The 24,227-nt window shown below is 39.6% G+C and overlaps 1 protein-coding gene across 8 annotated transcripts in view; it reads left to right on the top strand.

The window, feature by feature from the left end:
• dgkh (diacylglycerol kinase, eta) overlaps positions 1 to 24,227 on the top strand; it is a 63,601-nt gene that overhangs the window by 6,037 nt on the left and 33,337 nt on the right. For 5 of the 8 annotated variants that reach the window (XM_072397359.1, XM_072397360.1, XM_072397357.1 and 2 more), the window contains 4 exons: positions 10,219 to 10,329; positions 11,077 to 11,235; positions 15,208 to 15,288; positions 23,983 to 24,087. In XM_072397359.1, the coding sequence (XP_072253460.1) occupies positions 10,219 to 10,329; positions 11,077 to 11,235; positions 15,208 to 15,288; positions 23,983 to 24,087 (456 nt within the window). Of the gene's footprint in view, positions 1 to 10,218; positions 10,330 to 11,076; positions 11,236 to 15,207; positions 15,289 to 17,386; positions 17,700 to 23,982; positions 24,088 to 24,227 lie in introns of those variants that run through there. The other 3 variants (XM_072397362.1, XM_072397358.1, XM_072397361.1) reach the window with 2 other exon arrangements.

Here is a 24,227-nt window from a genome sequence, read left to right as displayed (position 1 = left end):
TCTGACTTCCTCCCATCGTCGAAAAACATGCATATTAGGTTAATTGTTGGGTCTAAATTTACCCGAGAAGTGAGTGTGTGTATGGTTGTTTGTTTCTGTGTGGCCCTGTGATAGACCTATCCAGATCTATCCAGGGTGTACACCGCCTCTTACCCAGTGACAGCTGGAATAGGCTCAAGTCCCCCCGTGACCCTGAATTGGGTTAGGCGGGTATAGAAAGCAGATGGATGAACATTTCATTTTAATTATATGATGGTAATTTGTAAGGAACACTATGCTAAAAGAGAGTAACTTCTTCTGCATTTGCCATAATGCTCTCTTTTGCGTTTGCAGACATCTGTAACATCGGCACATATGTGCCTCTGCAGCTCTTAAATCATGTTAAGTTGTGGCCTTTTCTACTCAAACCTGGAGCTGAAACCCGAGAGAAAATTATTTAAATTTACAGTCCCAATAACCACCAAGTTGACATTCTAGTGGTGTTGAATAGTGTTGTTTTTTTTTTTTCCAAAGCTCAAGCTTACGGCAATCTTCATGCTGCAGTATTACCTTATGAACAAGAAACAATATTCTCATTGGCTCACCGTTTACTCTGAACTTCACTTGCTGTTCGGTTTAGGCAATCACAGTTACTCAGATAGGTTTAGAAAAAGGTTGTTTGTAATACACTTTATTACTAATGTTTTTCATATATGTCAGACAATAAAGTAAAATTACACAGATTTTTCACTCTACTTATTTAGCACATTGGAAATTGATTCTGAAATTGACTTTTCACATGGATTTTCTATGCTGCATTTAATGGCAACATGGAACTCAGAGTTCACCATCTCTATAAAAAAAAACACCATATAGAAAGTTTATAACTTGAGTAAGTTTAAGCTTAAGTCCACTGGTTTGTGTGTTCACTGCCTCCAGTGTGTGTCCTTAATAGCTCGTTGCTTCTTGTGTGTTTTAAATTTACAGATGGGAAGTATAAGTGTGAAAAAAGTGGGCAAATGAAGGAACTAAATAACTGAGAATAAAAAAAGAATCTAAAGAAACCATGTTTTTTTTAAAAAGTTGAAAATTACTTTTTTTTAGTTCCAGCTTCCCACCTCCTTGATACATTGAATGCAGCCTTGCACCAGGGAGCAGTGAGGCCAGGCTGCAATAACATCATGTAACATCTTCTGTCCTCACTTGACACATGTATAACTACCCATATATGTGGTCCAGATGCACAAAGGAGATCACAGACATGGGAATTACCCCCTCTCATTTACTGCATTGTTATTTTCCCATCACTTTGGTGAAATTTTAGCATGTTGTGGGAGTTGGATGGGTACAGAGTAACAATTACACACTGAAGAGAGGACAATATGCCAACACAGCCACAGCAGTGTGGTGAGCCCGAGGAGGAATACAGGGGGAGAATTTGAGAAGTTCAGCATTGGTCTCTGAAAGACTTCATTGTTTTGGCCTTATTTAGCAATAACAAATTATTTGATCCGGGATGCATAACAGAGCCTAATTGCATGGAATGATTGCTAAGACAGTGGGCTTCTCTCAGCAGCCGGCCAGCAAGGACAGATGTGTAAGCAGTCTTCTTTATGGACGGGCTAGTTACTGCAGCAGTTTAGTGTTAGAGGTCGTGTGCTGAAATTGCCAAAAAGGGAAAGGCTTTCTTCTGGCAGGCTGACATCTTCCTCAGCTACGCCAAGAACTGAGGCGGAGGTATGTGTTTATTGCTGCTTGCTTGTCTGTGCGTTATCAAAATTATGAATTAGCCTAATTGGCCTTTGCAGAGGTTGAACTGAGTGCCCCTCTACCTCTCTGTCTTTTATTTTTCTGTGCATGTGTCATGAATGTGTAAATGTTTGTCCTTATATGAGCTGTAACAATGTTTTAGTGAGAAAACGGAAGAGGCGCTGACACACACACGCACATATAAGCAGAAGTATTAGTGGAGGTCCTGAAATTGCAAATGTCATATATTGCTCTGTCAGATGACTTTTCTTCCTTGAATAAATTTTTTTATTGTTTTGTTTAATTTAATTTAAAATATTAGAGATTACAGTTAATCTGCTGATGACTACAGCAGGTCCGGGACTGTTAAGAGAATCCAGAATGAGTAGCGCAAATGGACTAGAAAACAAGTCGTTTTCTGTTTTTTTTTTTATTTTCAACAATTTCATACGTAATTTAAAGTCCCCATTAAATCAAATTTAGCATGAAGTGTTTTTAATATGATGTGTTGCTGTTAGGCCAGAAACTGATATGGAAAGGTTTCCATATCAGTTTCTGGCCTAACAGTGACAAAAACAACTCTGGTTCATCCCTTGAGTTAGAGTCATTTTATGCTTGAATGATGCATAGCATAATGAAATTGGTCTGGTACAAGAAGTGGGCTTAACACGAGTGAAAAAGCAGCCAATGACCAAAGGCCAATGACCAAAGGAAACTAGTTTAAAAGATTAGAAGAAAATCTTGTTCCTTGGTAGCAAAATATTACAAAATAAAGGGTAATTTCAGACGTTTGTCTGCACCTTATTTGCTTGTTGATTTGTTAGTAATAAAACTGCAGTTAAGAGAAGGACATCCAAGAAATTCATCCAAACACCCTGGGATGCATGACGGAGACCATACCATACATAATGCTGACATAACAAATCTCTAAAATATATAAGAAATGGACAAAAATAGAGCTTTGGCAAATTTCCAACCTTCAGACATAGATTACATAGTTTGATGTATAGACATAAATAGAGCCTCACAGAGCCTAAAATTGTAATAATTTACACTGTATATGACCGATGGTTGTCATTAATTAGAATCCATGTGTTATGTAAGAAGTTTTGGCTGTTTAAAAATGAACGTTTTGGTATCAAGTTGATTAGATCCACATTTTGCAACAGAACTTACGCTACCAGTTCATAATCAGTTTCACGTTAGAAATAAAAGCTTTATAACAAACCAAATTTCCTTAAAATTAGATCCAAATTAGGAAACCTAAAGTTGATATTGATAAGAAATCTACATCTAGAACATCTAGGTTTTTATATGCATGGGTCTGCCCTATTTAGTGTTTGTTTTTACAGGAAATATTTAAGTATGCAGCAGCAAATAACACCTTCAATTGCCTTTATGTACAGTGTGTGACATGACTAAACTTGCCTCATATTTTGCAGGCTGACATCACGGTTTTAAAAGCTTTGCACCCCTGGCTCTCATGATCAGAATCTTTTACATTTGCTTAAAGAAGGATTTCATAAAGAATGATTACATTTTATGAAATATATCTACCTCTCTCATATGGATACGACCAGGAGCTTTAAATGAGAGCTCATTGATTTTTTTAACTGTTGTTAATTTGTATTTCAGGTTTGTAAAAATGAACAGTTTCTCTTGGCCTTTATGTGCAAGACATTTCTTTGTCATTGCACAGCTTAACATCATGGCGATGACAAGACACAAATTAGTCCATCCATCCATTTTCTATATCGCCAATTCGTTAATCGGGTAGCGGGTGGGCTGGAGCCTATCCCAGCAGTCATTGGGCGAAAGGCGGGGTACACCCTGGACAGGTCACAAATTAGTCATTATTTCTAATAAATATAAATCAAAATGATTTTTTTTAACAATGTTCACAGTTTTCTCCTGTTAAAGATTAAACAATGGACTGATTGAACATGATTTGCTTTGATGTAAAGAACGAAAATATGGACAATGGTTCACATCATCCCATGGTCGTTGTATTTAGGACTAAATTGGCAGCCCCGTGAGAGATTTAAAATGAACAATCTGTAATCTTTGTTTTCTGTATTGGAGCAAGAGAAGCTAACCAGAGGAAGAATTGGGAAGTCAAGCTGATTTTTAATCAGATTAATTAGACAGAAGCCTCTGTGAAGCCCACAAAGGACTAGTAATTGGTTTAAGACACTACACTTTGGGATTTAAGGGTCAAACTGAAAAGCTATCCCATAAAAGAAGAGTTTGTTGACTCTAGTTAGCTGTAGCATTATTTCCTAAATTGTCTCCTCTTCCACGAGTTAGCCAGCTCATCTGGGTATTATCAAAGGCAGGACGTGGGTCTGCTCTGCTCTCCTATGAAGAAACTCCTGCTCCACTCTTATCCACCAACCACAGCTGCTGAATTCATTTGAAATGCCTGTGCCTTTGTCCATTGTATAAGCATGTGTGTGTCGTTTAGAGCCTGTGTGTCACCCTGTCCGTAGCCAGGCACAAAGTGGGTGTACGGTACTTGGTACTCAGGTTACTCATTTCTCTCCGGCACAGGACTCGCTCTCTGTCTCACAGTTTAGCAGAAGAGAGGAGTAGCGCACAGAGGCAAGCTGTGGGCTATTTATAGATCACTTCTGGCCTACTTGGCAACAGGAAGGAGATGAAGACAAGGAAAGGAACTATGAAGGCCAAGGAGGAACAAAATAGAAAATAGAACTAGAGCAAAGTCACTTTTACTGCCCCAGCTGGCCAGTGCTCCACCTTAAGACTTTGGAGGCTCAAACATGGTTTTTGATTTGTTCAAGATGACGTGAAACACAGTGACTGCACTGACCACTCACACACAAATATACATCCAGCCGTTTGTCAGTACCTGTGGACTTCAGCTCATCTTTATGATTTTGTCTCAATCAGTCATGGGGTGTTTAGCTTGCTCCTCGGTCATCACTGGACTTGCCCTCTTCTGGTTGGATTAGCCGTTCATGCATCTGATTATAGAGTCAGCAACATGTCAGGAGTGATGCTGCCACAAGGAACCATTAATACTGCTCTGCATTGAGGTTCCTGAAAAATACAGCTTCTGTGCAAATAAGAAACAGCTAAGGAGATCCCAGAATGCACTTCATAAAGGTCCAGTAGTCTGACAGGTCTAAATGAGGAGATGACTTCATCTGCCCTGACTGTGTGCTACAGTCCCACTTTGATTGTAGTAACAGGCAAGCTGCTCAGGCCTTATACGGTAGTCAGTTTCGAGGTATTTCACCTTAATCCACCACAGGAATTTTGTCCTCAGGCTGTAACCTACGGAAAGGGAAACAGTGAATTAACGTAGGTAGACATCAGCTTCAAGGAATTTTTAGTGTGTCCTCTTCCTGCCCCTTTTTACTTTTTAGTAACTATTCTGTCAAAACAGACAGCACTAGAATAATAAAACTTACAATGATGCTACCCCAATTTCGGATTTCTAACATGTAGGGTTTTAGGAAATATAAACTTGTCTCAGCTGGGACAGGCTCTTGTGACCCTGAACTGGATAAAACTTATGTAGAAAAGCGATGGATGGATGAACTCGTCCTTGCGGCTTTTAGATGGATTCTCCAAAATTTAATCTCTGTAAGAAGCCTTTGTATGTTGCCATTTGAAGGCGAACTTCACTTCACCTTTCTTAGATAACAAATTCAATCCTCCAGTCCTATTTACAGAGTAGGGAAATTGCTTCAGTTGCATCACTTAAGCCATTAACATCCATTCACTTTTGAGAAATAGTTTGAAGTGCATAGCGATTCCAACAGTATGTGCTAGAGCCTGACCACTGCTGTCCTGATTCAGTTTGTCAAACACCCAAATGTGCAGATGCATATTTGAAGAAGGTGACTTTAATTGAACTGCCTGATTAAACAAAGAGGTTGTACAAACATAAATCTAAATGGCAACTCGAAAAAATAAATCCAAAATGAATGACAGAGCAGAAAACAAAGCTGGAATTAGACCGGAATGAATTATGAGAATCTGGCAATGACCAAAAAAAGCCAGGCAGACTATATACACTGGGATAACACACACAAATGAACAGCTGGTGTGAGCCAGTAAGGCAACTGATAAACTAAAACTAGATGAGTGACAAGAAAGGGAATCAGAAGTCAACAAATAGCACAAATCACAGACAGTTGAGACAACCTAAACACAAAACAAAAGCAGCATAATGAGACCAAAACCAAACCCGACAAAACCATGAGAATTAACAAAAGCTAAGTTGTTGCTCTTATGGCTGTCTGTTTAACTTAAAGCTTAATTAATCTTAGCTTAACTAACTAACTACATATGGTAACATGTCGATTGGAATTTAATTTTAAAAACTGAAGCCGCATAATTTGAAACTGTGGTAAAAGTCTAATGAATTCAAGATGCCATCAAGCTGCATTGTGGTCTAGAGACTTCCCTCCCCATAAAAACAACACCACCTGTCATTTTGAAAGCTACTGCTACATTCTGTAGTTATTTTTAAAGATAAGTAACCTCTAGTGGCCAGGGCTAAAACTGACTGCAAAATCACTTTAAATAAAATGAACATGGGGCTTTTGACATGTGGTAAACATGAAATATTAAAGTCATATCTCCAATAAAATTTATTTCCAAAACCTAAAACAGTATATCTGAGAGAAAAATAAAACAGTGACTTAAAACAAAACTGTTTGAATTAACAAATAAATGAATAGCAAAGTAAGATGAAGCCTCCTGCTTGGACTTAATCATTTCACCAGCTCCAGCAACTTTCATTCCTAAAAGCTTAAACTCAGTATCCATCCCTCACAACGTTTTCCATTGTCACTTTTCTGCTTTGCTTGCACCACTGAACATTTGTGTTTGGTATTGAAAGAAGCAATACACACGGTTAGGTTTACAGGTTATAAAATACATAATTAGGGTTATAAAAATATACGTTAGAGGTTACACATTTACAATTCTTGGGTCATGGTTCCCGTTTCGTCATGTGAATGCTTCCCTATCCAGAAGAACAGCCAAGGGAGATGTTGCCATCTCACAATTTGTTTTCCCTCCCAACTCATCACACACTGACACTTGTTCAATGTCATGCTGTGTTGGTTTGTAGCTCACAGAGTACCCTTGAATTCTAGCTGGTAATGTAACAGTCATGGGATGTCTCACTTTGGTATATGTGGAAAATTATAGTGATGTTTTCTGAAATAAAACGTGCTGATGTTTTCCTAACTTCTAAGGGTTTTTCACACATAATAAAGGAGAAGCAGAGCGTGAAGGAGGTCAAAATACAGGCTGAATGAATGAATGAAAAAGTAACAACCTGCATTCTCAAGGATGGTGTCATCACTAGTTCCATGCTTGAGGTGGCCTCCACCCTCTGCCCTTTTGTGCTTACTGTTTATGAGGAGGCACTGTCGAATGGTTCCTGTTGCTGTTTACTATTGGTGGAGTCGGTGCATTAGTCACCGCAGGGGTAAAGCTTACATTAAAAATGGACCAAAAGAGGTCATGACCAAGCATCAGCATGTGAAGATTTGGGTGTGAGAGTGTGTCGTGTGACACCACTACTTTTTGGAGATGCGGACAAACTAACTAAGTTGTTGGAGGACCTACCGGAAGTGTAATGCTTTTAAAGTTTGATGCATACGATGGAATAAAAGTCACTTTCTGCTTGGCTTCTTGGTCCCAACTGTGATGAAAGTGCTCTTAAGCCTTTCTGGAACTCTTTTCTTAGTACTGCTTTGCATAAATTACAAAAGCAGTTTTCTGAGTTACCCCTAATGGCATTTCTACGGCTTACTTTTATTCAGATAGGATTTGAGATTTCCGCTCCATTACCGCTGATGCAACTGTAATTTTATGAGAACTCACAGTTCAGAAACGCTATGACGATAACCCAGAGATGTCACTTTAAACCAGTGAGATTACACTGGAAAACAGTCACCAAAAACTATCTTTGCTTATAGGAATTGATTTCCTTAAAGGGTTTATGATGGTCGAAACTTCACAAAAACATGTTAATGTAATAGAACAATCAACATGCCATCATACCCCCAGGGGTAATTTTGTTTTTTAAGTTTGTTTTTTTTAATTTCGGTGGGTGAACCAGCCCTTGAAACATAAGTTTCAGTCAAGATTTATATGATCTTCTTTCATGTATATAAAAGATTATTCTTCCAGTGTGAAATTCCTGTGTGTGTGTATGCAGTGTTTTTTCCACAGTGAGACTCTATTCTACTGCAGTGTTTTCTATGTTTAAGTTGACACAGCTGGTGGGCAGGATGTCAGCTTCAGGCCTTTGTGTCTGTTTGTAATTCTCCCCATAGAGAGCAGCCTTCCTTTGCTAAAAATAACCTCTGATTGTGTGTGTGTGCGCGTGTGTGTGTGTGTGTGTGTGTCCCACCTCACCTCGGTGTGGTCAAAGAGAGTGATGGTCTTCCAAGCAGCATTTCCATTTGTGTGTGTGTGTGTGTTTAATCTTTGCTGTGTCCACTGTTCCATGTCTCAATGTGTGTTTGCTCTGTACATCCAAGAGTGTGCGTGTGTGTGAAAGTTGATGGTGGTCATAATGATGATGACTATGTGTACTGTGTTACATATGATTTGATGTGACACACTCACACTGTAGAAGATAACAACACCATTTCCTTTTAATGGAAATGTCCTCTCCATTTTCAAATTTCTGTCTTCCCACAGTGTCTCGTTTTTTTTCTTTTCCATTGTCCTAACTCTGGTTTGCTGACACAAAAAAGCCATACATTTAATTAGCAAGTAAGAATACTGTTGTTTCCTTCTAAATCTTTTAATACTGTATGTTTTAGTTACTTTAAAACTTTACAGCAGACAAAACAAAGTGTTATCTAGTAACATACTATAGCCACAAGAATCTAACTTTGACACAAATTCAGATGATGTGTGACACTACAAACCCCATTTCCAGAAAAATTGGAAATTTTATAAAATGCAAAAAAAAACTTAAATCTGTAATTTGTTTGCTGGTTTGAGCCTATATTTAGCAGACACAAGTACAAACAAAATGATTTTCAGTGTGATCACCGACTAACTGTACATAGAAAATAGAAACAAATTTAAAGCTTGATGCAGCACCAAACTGAGTGCCATAGAGCCATGTTTACCATTGTATTCCATCAAATCAATGTTAAAATGCATTACCAAATCACAGACTGGAGTTTTTGCTGCATTTTAGAAAACTTCCCAACACGATGGATGCCCTCAGCAACACATTTTCACTCTGCTCATGCTGTTTTGTTGGTGCAGAGGAGCAGGGGGTTTGACATAGATGACACATCCTGTGCATTTGGACTCCACTTTGCTCAGACCAGAAAGGAAAAAAATCTGAGCAGAACCCTTACTTCTTGTGTGGAGTCACATTGGGTAAATAGGTGGTCATGCAGAGTAGCCTAGAGCTCATTTGTGTTTACACTGTTATTAGAATATGGCAACATGCATCCCACAGCACCTCTGAATGTGGTCTGACTAATCATTTGTATGCACCCAAAGGATGTTTAAACCTGTACTTAGAGCTGTTTACTTGTGATCAGATCATTGGTGATTCAAATAGAAATGGGGGATGACATTACAGGAAATGTTCCCTCTAAAACAAACAATATTGCAATTAAAAGAGAAATATGAATAATTCAAGCTGTAAGAATGCTTAAGAAAGAAATCTAGCAACTTCAAATAACACCTAAAGCAAGTGAGCCTGTGGAGTTTCATTTTAGTGATACATTTTTAGAAATACAAGTTAAAGATGTTTAAAAAAAATGATCCCATTGTTCTGCTCATGAGTGAGTCTTCCTTCTATTCATCTGGAGCTTAAAAAGATACTCAATACCTCACAAAGACAAATCAAGAGCTGTGAACACGACCGATAAACAAGCATGGCCTTACAAATCACCATAAATGTTTCTGATTCATGGGACATTCATCATTTAGTGGGGATATTATGATGTGAGTCTCTTTTTTTAGGTTGCCACTTGCCCACTGGAAGACACACAGTATTTGAATTGCACGGAAGTGTTAAAGTGTTTAAAAGCACTGGGTCCTTCAGAGTTCAACAGATGTCCAAATCAGCAGGAGCCATCAATGGTGGAAGCTGTTTCTGCCTTCTCATTCCGTTTTTTTTCGATCCATCTCTTTCCTCCTTCTCACTCTGGCAGTTTTTTCTCTGACCCATTGGTTTAGTGAGTGATGTGTGTTTAAAGCTCTTTAGAGAAATGAGGGGTGGTGTATGTAATGGACTTCCTTTCTTTTCCACTTTTTGGCCTATTCCTACTCTGCCATGCATAAAATTGCTGCTCACACACACATAAACATTACACACTTTTTATCTTGACAGTTTCCTGTAGATAAAGTCAAGTGGGTGTTCTGCATCTGGGAGGGAAATCCACTGTGAGAGTGAAGCCTTTTGTTGCTTTCTGATGGAAGGATTTGTGAACATTTTTTTATTTCCATTGTCTTTTCTCCCTGCAGACGAGTATAAAAGAGGGTTTGTTGCTGAAACAGACGAGCTCCTTCCAGAGATGGAAAAAGCGATACTTCAAACTGAGAGGCCGAACTCTCTATTACGCCAAAGATGCCAAGGTGGGTTCAACCTGTGTTTCCCCATGCAGCACGAGCTGCCACAGCAGAGTAGTTCTTCTGTCAGTGAAATGATTGAGTTTACCTGCAAACACTCAGCAACTTTTAATGTTCAGCTTCAATTCTGCCATTTACTGCCATAGATGATTCGCATTAGAGGTCCAGAGATAATCAAACTAATAACACTCTCATATCTGGTGTGTGCAAGCCTGCATAAGGCCTGGGGGGAAATAAATAAGGGGAAACTGCTAGCAGGGTGCTGTCAAAAGATAAGAAAATCCAACTTGAAACTGTTTGTTTAATCTTTAAAAAAAATCAAAGAGTGAAAGTGAAAATTTGATGTTTTATAGAGTATGTTTTACAATACCTTTTAACTGAGATCACTAACTGCCTGGAGCCTCACCTGGTTACCTAGCAACTGCTCCTGGCCTGGTGATATAGTGTGTTAAATTGTGAGCTTTATGGGGAGTATTTTGTTACCTTTGGTCAGGGCAGTGATTGATTCTACACTCATCGTAGCTGGTTCTGTTGGATGTGATTATGTTAATCATAGAGAAATGAGGGTGGTATTAGTACTCTAATTTGTCAAACTCTCTTTCCTGACTCATCAAATTTTACATTTATTTGTTTTTAACTTTTGAACCTTTCACTCTCCTTGACATGTGTTTCCTTTTTGCTTCTAACCTAACCACCCTGGCCTGGAACACGCGTGTGTGTCTGTGTGTATGTGGATGTCTGCGCGCACTCTAGTCTGGCAGTGCGTTGGCACGCTGGCAGGAGCGAGCGCTGCGCAGAGTGTCCAGGAGTCGCGTGTGCTGGCGACTTTTGTCCGTGTGCTGGACGGGTGCGCGACGCTCTCCCCCACCTCTGGGTGCCAGCGGATCTGAGGAGGGCCTAGTGAGAATTCGGGTCAGCACAGCTCAGCCAGGGGGTCAAACCACCAGGATGGCTTAACCAATACTGAATAGAGCTGCATTCATGTCATATGGGTCTCATGGGTAAAGACATGTAATATATCAGCTAATGTTTAAACATTTGTTTGATTAATTTTAAATTTTTCTGACAAGATGTAAAATAATACAATGTGAGGCATTCATTAAATCCCATGTTTTCTGGTGATACCTCAGTGGAGGTGTTTGCATTTCTAGACCTTAATTATTACTACTATATGACATGAATGCTCTGTATATAATTAAGTAAATCCATGTTAGGCTGCAAAACATGTATATTAGCCACTGCCTCAGTGGCAGCTAGTAATGAGCTGTTTGAGACTCTGTGGTCAAACCCCTTAAAGTACTTGCCTATATATACAAACTTAGTGGTAAATGCATAGAATGGGCAGAGAGTGAGTATGTGCGCTCGTGTGCTGTATAATGGGATCTTATCAACAATTACTTCTCACCGGTGAGTAACCCTGGTGTTTTTGATTTCTTTTTCTATTCTATTTATATGGGATGTATTTTTTTACTAAAAATGCTAACTTTGCCAAATTTGATGCAGTCACACGTGGCTTCATTAGATTAAGTTTTTGAGACAGGAACAATTGCCTTGTTAAGTGTGGAAATCTCTAAGCGTGTCAGACAATTCTACACAATTTCAATGCATTTACCATAAAGTTGGGAATGGAGGCGTAACCCAAATGTATGAACCGGTGCTTTGACCACAGATATGTCAGCATCAACTGATTTCTCTTGTTTCCTAAATGTTCCAGTAGTTTGCTTAGTCATACACAAGTTATCAACTATATCAACTTAGTACTCTGATCTGGTCAATTAGAATCTCTGTCTTCTCATCGACCAGACTAGGCTTGGCAAATAGAGCATCTTTCAGCTTTTCAGTAGTTATAATTTTGTCCCTTTTACTACATCATTGCTATCTCTGTTTTAGACTGTGTGCTGCTGGTCTTACCCTGACTATCTTGATGGCTGTGCTAAAATAATGTTAAGAAATTAAGCACTTTTAATTGGAAAGTCACCACCTTAAAGTTCTTTCCGTCACAGCTGGAGTGACATTCATCTCTATAAATAAGTGCCCACTGTCCTGCATGTCCATCTACTCTGGTGTCTCCAAGGTGGCCTGGCTGGCTGTGCTGCCCTGTGCTTAAGAAGCTTGACCTCCTCATTGATCCATCAAGGAGGTGTCATCTCAGCAGCATTGCAGCTTGTTGTAGAAACTCCTCTCTCCTGATATGTATGAGTTAGTCAATGGGTCTACCTTCCAGTAACTGAAATGAGTTGAGACACAAAGTGAGCATGTATTTCTTGAATTTTGTTTCCTAGAAAAAAGTGCAATGGACTTTTATCAGGGGCCCATTGTCTCATAATCCATCCATATCCTACAATTTAAAGGCAGAAAAGAGCCAGAGTTAAAGTTAACCAAGTTAACTTATAAAAAGGATTTAATGAACACATAGCCGGAACTAAAAAGATAGACAAGAGGCAAAACTATCAGAGGAGCAAGGAAAGAAGGCTAGTTGAAGATGCTGAGATGCTGCTGCTTAGCTGAGCTCTAGATCTATGGGTGATAGAGAGTCTTGGTGCTTTTCTTTTACCATCATTCACTGTCAGCTTCCATTACAACTTCCCTCAAAACAGTAAATATGCCCTCACACACATAGGTAAGTGTGTGTTAGTGTGAGTGAATGAGTGAGAAGAAGTCAGTCAAAAAAAACTGTCAAAAGTTGTTAAATAAATTCACACACACACACACATTATGAGCATTGGCTGGTATCCCTCTCCAGCCAGGCCTAAGGAGAGCATTGTTGACTGGGCATTCCCTCTGACAGCTGTAGCAGCTCACTCCTCCCACACACACCCACACACACACCCACACACACACACACACACAGTCAGAGGGCATTCCTTTGACGACACTGGTTTTTGGCCTCCGGCCCTTTTAAGAGCTCAGCTGCGTGCCTTGTGCATCGCAGCCTGTAGACGCTGACTCTCCTCTCTGTCTGACTTCAGCTCCTCCATCACACAGAAATCCAATAAAGCACAGGAACATCCACCATCATGTTGTTCACTCTATTCTCATTTTGGCAAAGAGGCAAAAAAGTAGGAAAGGGCTCACTGAGTTGTGCTGTAGTGGAGTGCATTTCCTGTCAAATGGAATAAACTGAGTTATCTTCAAGAGGTCCAGACAAATTGGACTCCTTGTTGTTAATCAGTAGTATTGACATTTTTTGGTGTACATACATTTTTTGAGGATATTAAAGTTTAAAGTTTGTGAATGTAGTACAAATAATTTAAATCCTAAAATGTGTCCTCAACTTAATAGATTAATCCTAAAAATGTGACTGTATTTAAGGAACAAGGAGGGGAATTCTATCAGATAAAAGCATATCTCCTGTCAAAAGCCCAAACAACAGTTTCCTTTCCATGTTCCTAAACAGGTTCATTTCTGCCCATATCTCTGACATTCATGACATTTTAAATGCTTCAAATTAATTTGGTCAACCTCTGAAGTAAGTGTTGTGATGTTTGGATTAATGGTATCTCTTTCCAGCAGACACTTGGTTTACAGCTGTTTCACAATAACTGGCTAGTATCCCTCTGTGTATATTTATTCATCTCTGGAAGAAAAAATGCAAACAAGCTTTTCACCGGCTGTTTTGTTCCTAACTGCCTGTCACATTCATCAGCATGAACCACAAACACTTCAATGAAGAAAATATTTCATGTCCCTGTCATAAAACAGGATTTGCTCAGCCAAAAGAAAAAGAAAAACAATTTCCCTCATTTAAAGGTCACTGTTATTATAAAAGTGTAACTGATAATGATCATTTAATTGTTGACTTATACTATGAAGTTGAGGTTTCTGAGATAGTTATTAATGAAAATCTCATATTACAACCTTATTTTGACACGCATGCCCTGCATATTTCATGGTTATTATGAAGTCAATTTATAGAACTTTCAAATACATGAATGACTTTAAAATACTCCCACATTTAAACTCTCGATGGTTGAAATGACCAGTTAAAGGTAACTTTTAGTGGACGTGAAAAAATATTAAAGGACTATCTTGACATTTTGACTTCTCTAATGCTGGATATGGGACAAACTGAAGACTAATGAGAAACTGGCAGAGGTTATATCCTATCCACAGTTGAAAACTGATCTGGCCAATGCACTGGTAATTGATAGACCAGAGGTAATACCACAAACATGCTCAACTAAAATAAATAAGCACTAATCACTAGCCAGAGCTTGCATCCTCAAGCTAATCGCTTGCTCTGGCTTGCTAGAAAAAAGCCAAGCCTGTAGCTGTCCCAGTGAGTTGCTGACCTTGTCATGATAGTTACTAATCATGGCATGCCAATTACCAGTTGAGCTAGTATCCTGGTGGGTTGCTGGATTAAACAGAGAAGTGTATGACTTCTCATTTTCCACCACTGGCCTATCAGTTCCCAGCACTGGCTAATCGTTGACCAGATAAAACCTCGACCAGCTTCTCATCAGTCTTGATAATATCACATACCGCAATATAGTTTTAATAAATTAGAGAAATAACAAAATATTAACTTTTATGATTTCAAGTACTTTGAAGTCTGCCATCTTCTGAAGTCTCTTATCTTCATCTACCAACAACTACAGAGCCAGACATGAGTTATGTTTTTATCTTTGTTATGCATGACTTTTACAGTAGTTTGCATTACAAACTGATACATTTCATTTAAGGTCTGCTTTGCTGTGCCCATAACAAGACACGTCTCTTACTGCCTGTCACCACAGTCTTCATGCCTTAGTTTACAATAAGCTAAGATCAACGCAGTGTGTTGAAAATAATGTCAAAAAGCTAATTCTCTTCTCTTTTATCTCTCTGCTCTCCACTCGGGACCTCCTTCTTCTTCATACCTCCTCCTCTTCTTCTCTACAGTCCCTTATCTTTGATGAAGTGGACCTATCGGATGCCAGCGTGGCAGAGTCCAGCACAAAGAATGTCAACAACAGCTTCACAGTGAGTGCATTTTGCAGTCTTAATGCACACAAATACTCTTCATTACAGGGGAGATGACAGGCAGAACTATGTATAAAACATTGATCATAAAGACTTAACATGAAATCTACAGTTTGGATCCCAACCATAGTAGTAAAATCTTATTAGAGTTATGATATATTAATATCATTAATATCTGAAAGTTAGGTATTAAAAATACCTCCCTTTCAAATAGCTGATTAGATAATAGTGGAAGTTAAAGGTCCAGTATGTTGGACGGAGGGACATCAAGTGGCACATATTGCAAGTTGCTACCAACCCTCAGACTACAATGGCTTGACAGAAAATTCCCAATAACAAAAATGCCAGTAATAGGCCCGTTTGGTTGGTATCATGGGAAACACAACGCTACTAGGCTAGTTTACACCACAGCATAAAGATGGCATGAGATTTACGGGTTAGCATTTAGATCTGCCAATTTACTGAGATTTTGGCTGAGCTAATTCTATTCCGGATTAGACTTCCCCTTGGAACAAACAGCTAAATGTGAGTCCAGTGGAGGTGTCAAGGACAGAAACGCAGACGCAGGAGAGGAAGGTGCCGCAGCAGCTTTGAGAGAAAAACAAAGTTTGAAAAAGAAAAAAAAAATACAAAAAACGACATGTCGACTATTAAATTAGTCGGCGACGATTTTGATAGTCGACATAATCTTTACTCGTCGACTAATCGTGGCAGCCCTGATCTTCACTGACCAGAATTTGACATATGGGCCTTTTGTTGTGCAAGCAGTTGTGAGGAAATAGTTTTATCATTTATATTCATATACATGTCTTCTGAAAAAACCATCATTACATTGAGTGATATATGGATGTGCATATGAAAACACATATGCACTATCACAGGACACACAAATCTAATGAAATCCGAAAAAAAAACTAAAAAAACATCATCTGCGGGCCCAAAGACGGACGTTTCCTTAAGGTCTGATTTAAGTCTCACAAAATCACACCAAGACTAGATGTCAACTTGTTATGGACGACATTAGGATAACGGTAGGAAGCAGTTCAGTTAAATGTCTGAGTGGTGCTATAGCTGTTGCTCTGTTTATATATGCATGAAAACACTGACAGACAGAGATCACTAGGAGCAAACATGACCATCTGAGCAGGTGGAATTTTCAATTATGATCTTTTTGAAAGAAAATTGAAATTGGACAAATTCGGAAATCGGGATTTCAGAATCGACAATTGCAGCCTGTGCAAGTAGTTATTTCATCTTTCTGTCCTTCATTTCCTTTGATAAACTTTACTGCATTCGACTGAAGTTCCACCAGGGTTTTACAAGAAAACAAGACTTTCCATGGTTAATGATTCACCTCACATTTAGTCTCCCTGATGGTGTCAGCCCTTGTTATATATATAGATTTTATTGTTTTTGTCACATGCTTCTCATCAGGACACATCCTCTGGAAGAAAACAAGCTGTGCTGCTGTGAATGGACGCTTGTTCTCAAAAAGAACAAGCAGCTGAGTGTGCGTGTGGGAGGTGGAGGGAAATGAACATGAGGATTATGAGCAATGAGGATGAAAACAGAAAGTGAAAGAGCTAGTGGTGCCCTCTGCTTTCTATAAAAGTGTCTTCTCTCCAGGGATGGAGCTATAAAAAGAAACGAGGAGGGGGCAGGGGAGCAGTGCCGTGAGGAGGGCACGTGGCTGTTTTTTAGTGACGCCTTGAAACGCTTCACTGATTGCCTGGTATGGCTTAATGTCTGCCATATTAAGAAATTAGATTACCGCTACGTGTGTGTGCAGCATGTGTTGTGACAGCAATCTGATATACTGCCTGGCTAAACACTTTTAATGTCTCTGTAGATCATTTATATGCATTTTTTGTGTGTGTTGCTGCTTTTGTAACTATTGCTGGTTGAGCTTGGTCAGGACGCCCTTGTAAAGGAGATTTAAAATCTCAAGAGTCCTATTTGTCCTGGTTATATAAATAAATTGAGAAAAATGCCCTGATGAAGCATCCCGCTGAGAAGGAGGGGGAGGAGGGAGAAGAAGAAGAAACGAAGGAGGGAGGGAAAGAATGAGCTAAGGAGAGCCAAAAATAGAAAAGGAGAATCAAGGACGTACATGGATGAAAGTGCATGTTGAATTTGTAATCTTTTTGGAATGACTGCAGAGCAGCCTCACACAGTGGAGGTAAATACAGCGAAAGGTAGTGCAGAGGAGGAAATCCTGAAGTGATGTCACTTCACTACTGACTGCATTTGCACTCATGCTCCTCGGGGGGAAAAGAGAAAAAGAGGGGTTGAGTTGGAGCCAGGCGGGAGCGAGCAGGGAGAAGAGGACGAGGAAGGACGGAGGCATATGAAGAGAAGGGGAAATAAAGATGGGACACATGACTGATGTCAAGAAGTGGTGAAACATAGAGGTAATGTGACGTGCTGGATGGCAGATCACCTGCAGCTGATCCGCATACACTGCATGCTGTGCTCTGTAGTGCACACTTTTAGCGACAGGGGTAGTCCAGGCTTCATCGAGCTAAGAGACGGCTACAGAAGAGATATTGCTGGCTTTTCTGAGTCTGTCTGTCGGTCTCCCCCCATAGGAATATGACTGATGATGTTGGCGTCCTCTTCGCAGGTCTGTTCTGCATATATGATTGAGTCACGCCAGGGCTGAGATGCTTAACGTTGCGTGCACACTCATGTGGGTGCCCTGCAGACATCTCCTCAGTGTACTTAGTGTGCATGCTCATGTTTTAACGCAGTGGAGAATGAGACACCAGCAACTTAAAAATGGAAGTAAATGAGTTTGAGAAAGGGATAATTTCATGTGTATGTTTTTAAGGGAAAATAAATCTGAACAAAGATGTGAAGCGCCCGATGAGGGTGCATGCAGATGTGTGTTTGTGCATGTATTGTCGACATGGCCATCCCTTTCGGTTCATGTGTGCATGAAATACAAATAATCAGCTGATCCTTTCTGTTTGCTATCTTTCCAGTCGTTTAAGCGATATTTTCACTTGTGTCATGGAGGACAGCCTGTGTGTATTAATGTGCTATGAAGCTGTTGTTGTTGTAGTGTGTAGATGGAGCACCTTGAGGTCCACGTGAGGGAGCGCTCAGCCCAACCCAAACTCTAAACTCGTTACAGACTCGGCAGGAAAGAACCGCCTCTCACACTGACTGAGTCTGTAGTCTCAGTCTTATTGGACTGCTTCTGTTATCACAGTCCGCTTTCAGTCTACAAGGAGATTCACATCAGTTTTGAACTATGTGCTTGCATTACTCATGTCTTAAGTGCTTTAAGGAAATTATTATTTATAGCAGCTTTGATTGTTCTTCTTCACAAGCTTTTCCATTTTGCTTAAAGATGAGTGCACCCCTGTCACCAATCCTGTGTTTGAGTTTTTTAAGATGACCGTTGTCCCTCGTTATCTTCGGCGCATCTCTGGTGGATGCCTTTCTAGCTCATCAGATAAATGATTCTGGGGAGTTAGCCACTTTTTGTCGCTACTTGTCATTGCACAACACACACTTGTCTGATGTATTCATCTGTGAAGGTCAGTCATCAAGAGAGGTTTTCCGCACCTCAGGGATGCCTAGAGACATTTTTGGAAACAGCCATTCCCTGTTTCCCCTGGCAACCAATCTTATCACTCCTCAGTTCCACACACATTCATCAAAAGACTCACACACACACGCGCGCGGACACAGTACACCAGCAGAAAGACAGGATGATCTATGTCCGAAGGGATCAATTTGCTTGCGTGCATGCGAGTAGACACTCAAAGGCTCAAGTGTGCGACCACATGCACTCTAATCCTCAGAGTTCCTGGTGGGAAATAAAGATGTATGGTGATGAATGGCTGAGAAAAAACAGAGTTCTCTGAACTGTGAGGGAGACACAGAGGAGAGAAAGACAGCCAGAACAACAGAACTACTTGTACATGCGGAATAAATTCTAAATGGCTGATTGGCTGGGATTGAAACATGCACTGCAAACACACACATGTGAACAGTAATTAGGGAGTTGTCGTCCCCACTTAAAAAAGGAGGAAGGAGGCTGATAGGATTAGTTTTATTATCAAGTGAATGTGCAGTTTTTAGGTTAAAGTGGTCCTGATTTGCGCTAAAATGTAATTATTTATTTCTTTCTGAGTTGTGTTTAATCTCTGTCATGTTGCAAACAAATAGATGAATATATGAGTTGAGGAAGGAACATCATTAAAATGTAAAAACATGATTAAAAATTCATTGGAGCTAGAAACACATGACATAAAAATTAAGTTCACAATGACCATGCCCTTTAATCACCAGTTTTCTGCCCGATAGAATCTGATCTCATGTGCTTGAAAAGTGAAAAATAGCTTTGTTAATTTTTGGAAAAAAATCCCCAAATTGTGCATCAAACTGTAGGTCACCCAGAATGATTCTCACAGACACACACCTGTTAGTTTTATGAGCCATAAACAAAGTACAACTTTTATGAGCAAACACAAGATAAACCCAAACAACAGTCAGAGTCCAAGCATCCTGACTATAAATGTTAAAAAAATTCTCATTCAAAAGGTGAGAAAAGCCTTTGAATGCCTTTTTCCCAGTTCACTCTTAGCTCTGGGTACAGATAATAGCAAAGGACACTGAGGAACATGGCATCCCAAGCTTTTTTGAAATATGTAGGACTGCAGATAATGAGGAAGCAGTCCAGGATGCCTGGAAAATGCTATTGTCTACATGCAAAGTAGACGAGGCAGGACATCTAAAACATACCGGTGTTGAAGAATTAGTGATAAAGCACAGAACCCAATCAAAGGCTGTATTTAAAGGATCCAAAGATGCATGCATGGAAATAATATCACTGCAATGCAGCACAGACATGAAAGTGGCAGCCACAACCCTCCTTTTGGCTTATAAATGAAAGACACAACTTTGTTCTGGAACTCTGGAATTCTTTTTGATGCCTTTTCATTTTTCTCACCGAGAGCACCGCTACAGTTTTGTTATGTTCCAGAAACATAATGACAATTAAAAATATTGAATCTTGAACAAAAAAACAACAATTTTTTCTTATTAGTTGCTGGATAGCAATTGCAAAGGAAAAAAGTGATTATCTATGACAATTCCAAGATATTTCAATTGAGATACAGACCCAGCAACAGAGCCATGAAAAGTGGTTTTAGATGGAAGATTTGTTGAATTTTTATAAATGCAAGTTGTAGCTCACTTAGAGCCTGATCAGTTGTAGATTCAGAGCAGTAAACCACGATATCATCTACATATAAGTGAAAAGCTGTTTTAGAAACAATATTGTTAATGTATAAAATAAATAAAACGGTAGTCCCAGGACCAGTCCCTGAGGAACACCCTTGATCATATCAAGGAACCCAGAAGTGTGATACCTTCTACATGCACACACTGAGACCTGCCAGATTAGTAGTTTTCAAACCTGTGGAGAGTGTGATCTGAGAGTCTTATGCTGAATAGTCATTCTTTCAATAATAGATGATCCACAGTATCAAAAGCTAGACAAATCAATAAAGAGATCTTTATAGTGTAACTTTTTATTCAGAGATTCAGTAAAATCATTTGCGACTTTTAAATCTGCTTTTTTATGCTTTGCATTTCCTAAAACCAGACTGGTGATCAGATAATTTGTTATCAGTAAAATAGAAAATCTAGAAAAAGATAAATTAAATAACTTATTATTGTTATTTGTTAGATTTACATCAAAAAGAAAAGTGGCATTCAAAGATGCTAATACAACATAAAAGACCATTAAAGCATCTCATAAATAATTGTACAAACGTTTCATAATCATGAACCTACTTTCAGTCTTACTGAAAGCTGAGGAACACAGTTGTGTCATCATTCAGTGTTCAATGTTAACAGGACATGTTCACAACTTAATCAGTAAATCTTACTGGAACTAAAAGATCAAATTCTTATGATGCTTAACTTGACTAAATTATTTGCTTCTATTCGTTCATTTATCCATTTTCCATACTAGTTTGATCCTATTGTATCCTTAACCACCAATAATAAACTATCCTCATCTGTGAGGGACCGGACAAGAGGCCCGAAGAGATGCCATATAACAACTGGCACATCTGGCAGTTTTTGTAACCCTGTGCTGCATTTTATTTGTTCACAAAACATAATGTGACTGAGCACTAAGCTGCAGTTTATTATTTGGGTGGGTCTCAGTTGTGCAGTTTTCTGATCAAATACAGTCATGTCCTCTGAGCAAAAATTATCTAGTTGGTAACATTTGTCAGGCAGCAACTTGTGGCTGTAAACCAGATGGTTAGCTAGCAACAGGAGCCCTCATGCAGAAAGAAAAACAGTCCTGCAGCAGATTTAGCTCACCAATACACACAAACACTTATCATGCATATTACACTCACAGTGATATGTGTGTGTACCTGCCATTTTCCACACCTGGTGAGAGCCTCAGGTGCTCACAGTTTCATTCAGTTTTCCTTTGATTTGTGTGTATGCTTGTGTGTGCATGTGCACGCGTGTGTGCGCATGTGTGCGTGTGTGTTTACCCTACAGGATGTGTGGACAACACAGTAACACAATTATCCAATTATTTCCAAAGTGGGTGTAATTCAAGAAAAGAATGGACCTCCACAGCAGCTCACTTTAAGGCTTCAAATTGTGGTGAAAAGTCAGTCTGAAATGGTGTGTTGGAAAATCAGCGAACACTTTGTGGGAGAATAAAAAGGAAAACAAACTGTGTGCATCACAGTTACACTTAGAGGACAGAAAATGGGTCATCGACCCACAAATGTATGAAAGTCTACCAACCCATACTGTAGAGTACTGTCGGTATCTGCATAAAGCTTATTTCATTAGGACCTGAGACACCACCTCAAAATATCGTTAGTTAGACCCATAAGTCATATTAAAGTGGATGTTTTTAACTTATTTGTGTAATCCAACTTGCATTCTCAGCTTTATATATATTTGTCGGTGTAAATGACTGAATGAGCCAAAGGATTGGACCAGTTATTTCCTCTTTTCTGACAATGAGGAGACGGATACAGCACCCACACCCATCCTGAACTAATAAAGCCTGACACAAGGAGATAATGCAACAGTTCCTGCTCATATGTGTATAAGTGGAGATTGTGGAGACTCTCATCTCTATATGTATATAGTCCACGACTCCATATGCAAATACATAGATAAACCCCAGAGAAAGACAGTTTGTGTTTTGTCTTTGTTACAAACTTCCACCACAGCAGGTGACATCCATTAACGTGATGGTGTCGTAGAAGAAAGAATGTATTTTAGCCTTTAACATGATCTTTTTATAATCCAAGCCAAACGGTGTTACTGCCTAAATGCAACCAGGAAGTGACAAAAGTTTTTTTAGTAAAGAGTTGTGGTGGTATTGCCTGACCATAACCTGAAAGTGAAAAAATTTATATATTCTTGGTGTCAAATTGGAGACCCATGGTTGAAAGTGCTGCACATTTTGACAGCAAGCCCCCACCTAACCCCCTACCCCTTCATCCTTGAGAGAATTTCACTGTCTTTTAAAGGTAACTTGAATTTGCTTCAATGTGGATATGCTCAGGTGAATTACATTTTAGGGAGTAAACATCTTTCATGAGCTATACAGTACCTCATGTCACCTGTAGGGGGTACTTCTGGGGATGCCACTGTGGGTTGTATTTATTGCAATAGTCATGGTTAGACTTAATCATGTCCCATGCCAAAGGTTGGGTGGCATCCTGAGTCAGATATGACCTGATTTTTCTGATGTCAGTTGCAAAGAGATATGGCTGAGGGACAGACATGATATCATCAGAGAAGGAGAGTTTGTCATCAGTCATGACATCTAGCCCTCTTGCAACCTTGTTTGAGGAGCTAGATGAAGAGGTGATTTGTATCCTGATAGTGTGATCGATTATACAGCTGGGATGGACAATAGTTTTGCTGAAGTGGACATGAATCTGACGGGAATAATGTATGTGACATGTTAGTGTCCTTGGATTATATCAAATGATATATCAGTTCAAGAGGTCTGTCTTGTTGATTTGACTTTTTTAAATTCAGAACACATTTTTGTCCAAGTGTATGCAATCCTGCAAAAGATTGAAATTGTAGATAGTGTTCCTCATAGAGGTTGGGAAAAATAAGGATCAGTGCTGGAATGTGTTTATTTATTAGTGAGATGTTGTCTCGAGTGTGCAGTGCCTCTGATCAGCCTCAGTGCTCACACTACCATGAACATAGATAACATGAGTTAGAAAGAAGAGATGAGGGAGCATAAATAAGTGATGGGGTGTTGAAAGGGTGCTGTGAGTCTACAGGCACTGTCCTTTAAACACACAGACACACTCACACGAGTTGGGGAGGCAATGGGGGGAGCGAGGCTTTTCTTTGCCTGTCAGCACATATCTGCCTCACAGCAGGATGGAGAATGAACAATAAGACAAGAGAGAAGGGTTGGGGAAAGGATGCTGAAGCGAACTAAACAGCCAAGTCAGAAAGGTGTGAGTGAGCCAGAGTTAATGAGAGGATGGGAGACAAAGAGGAGGGAGGTTCTCATCCTTTCTCTGCTTTAAAGACGAGCCAATCGCTCTCTCCGCTCAGAGGCACCGTTGGCTGGAGGAGGAAAGCACAGAAAAGGTTACTCTGGTTTCAGTCACAGCATCCGTCTTCACATCCTCACCGTATCCTTACCTCTCCCTCCAGGTGATCACTCCATTCCGTAGGCTCATCCTCTGCGCTGAGAACAGGAAAGAGATGGAGGACTGGATCAGTTCACTCAAGTCCGTCCAGTCAAGAGAGCATTATGAGGTAAGAGCTTTCCAAATAAACACTTTGACGGATCCGGGAGACTTTTTGTGTGAAAGTGCACGTGTGCAAGGATGGGAGAAGAGACAATGGATAAAAAGAGGGAGAGGCAGCATCAACAATAGATCAGAGATTAGGCGTAT

This window comes from Leuresthes tenuis, unplaced genomic scaffold (assembly GCF_036924035.1).
Source record: "Leuresthes tenuis unplaced genomic scaffold, fLeuTen1.0.hap1 SCAF_12, whole genome shotgun sequence".
NCBI lineage: Eukaryota > Metazoa > Chordata > Actinopteri > Atheriniformes > Atherinopsidae > Leuresthes > Leuresthes tenuis.
This window is presented reverse-complemented; position numbering and strand designations above follow the sequence as displayed.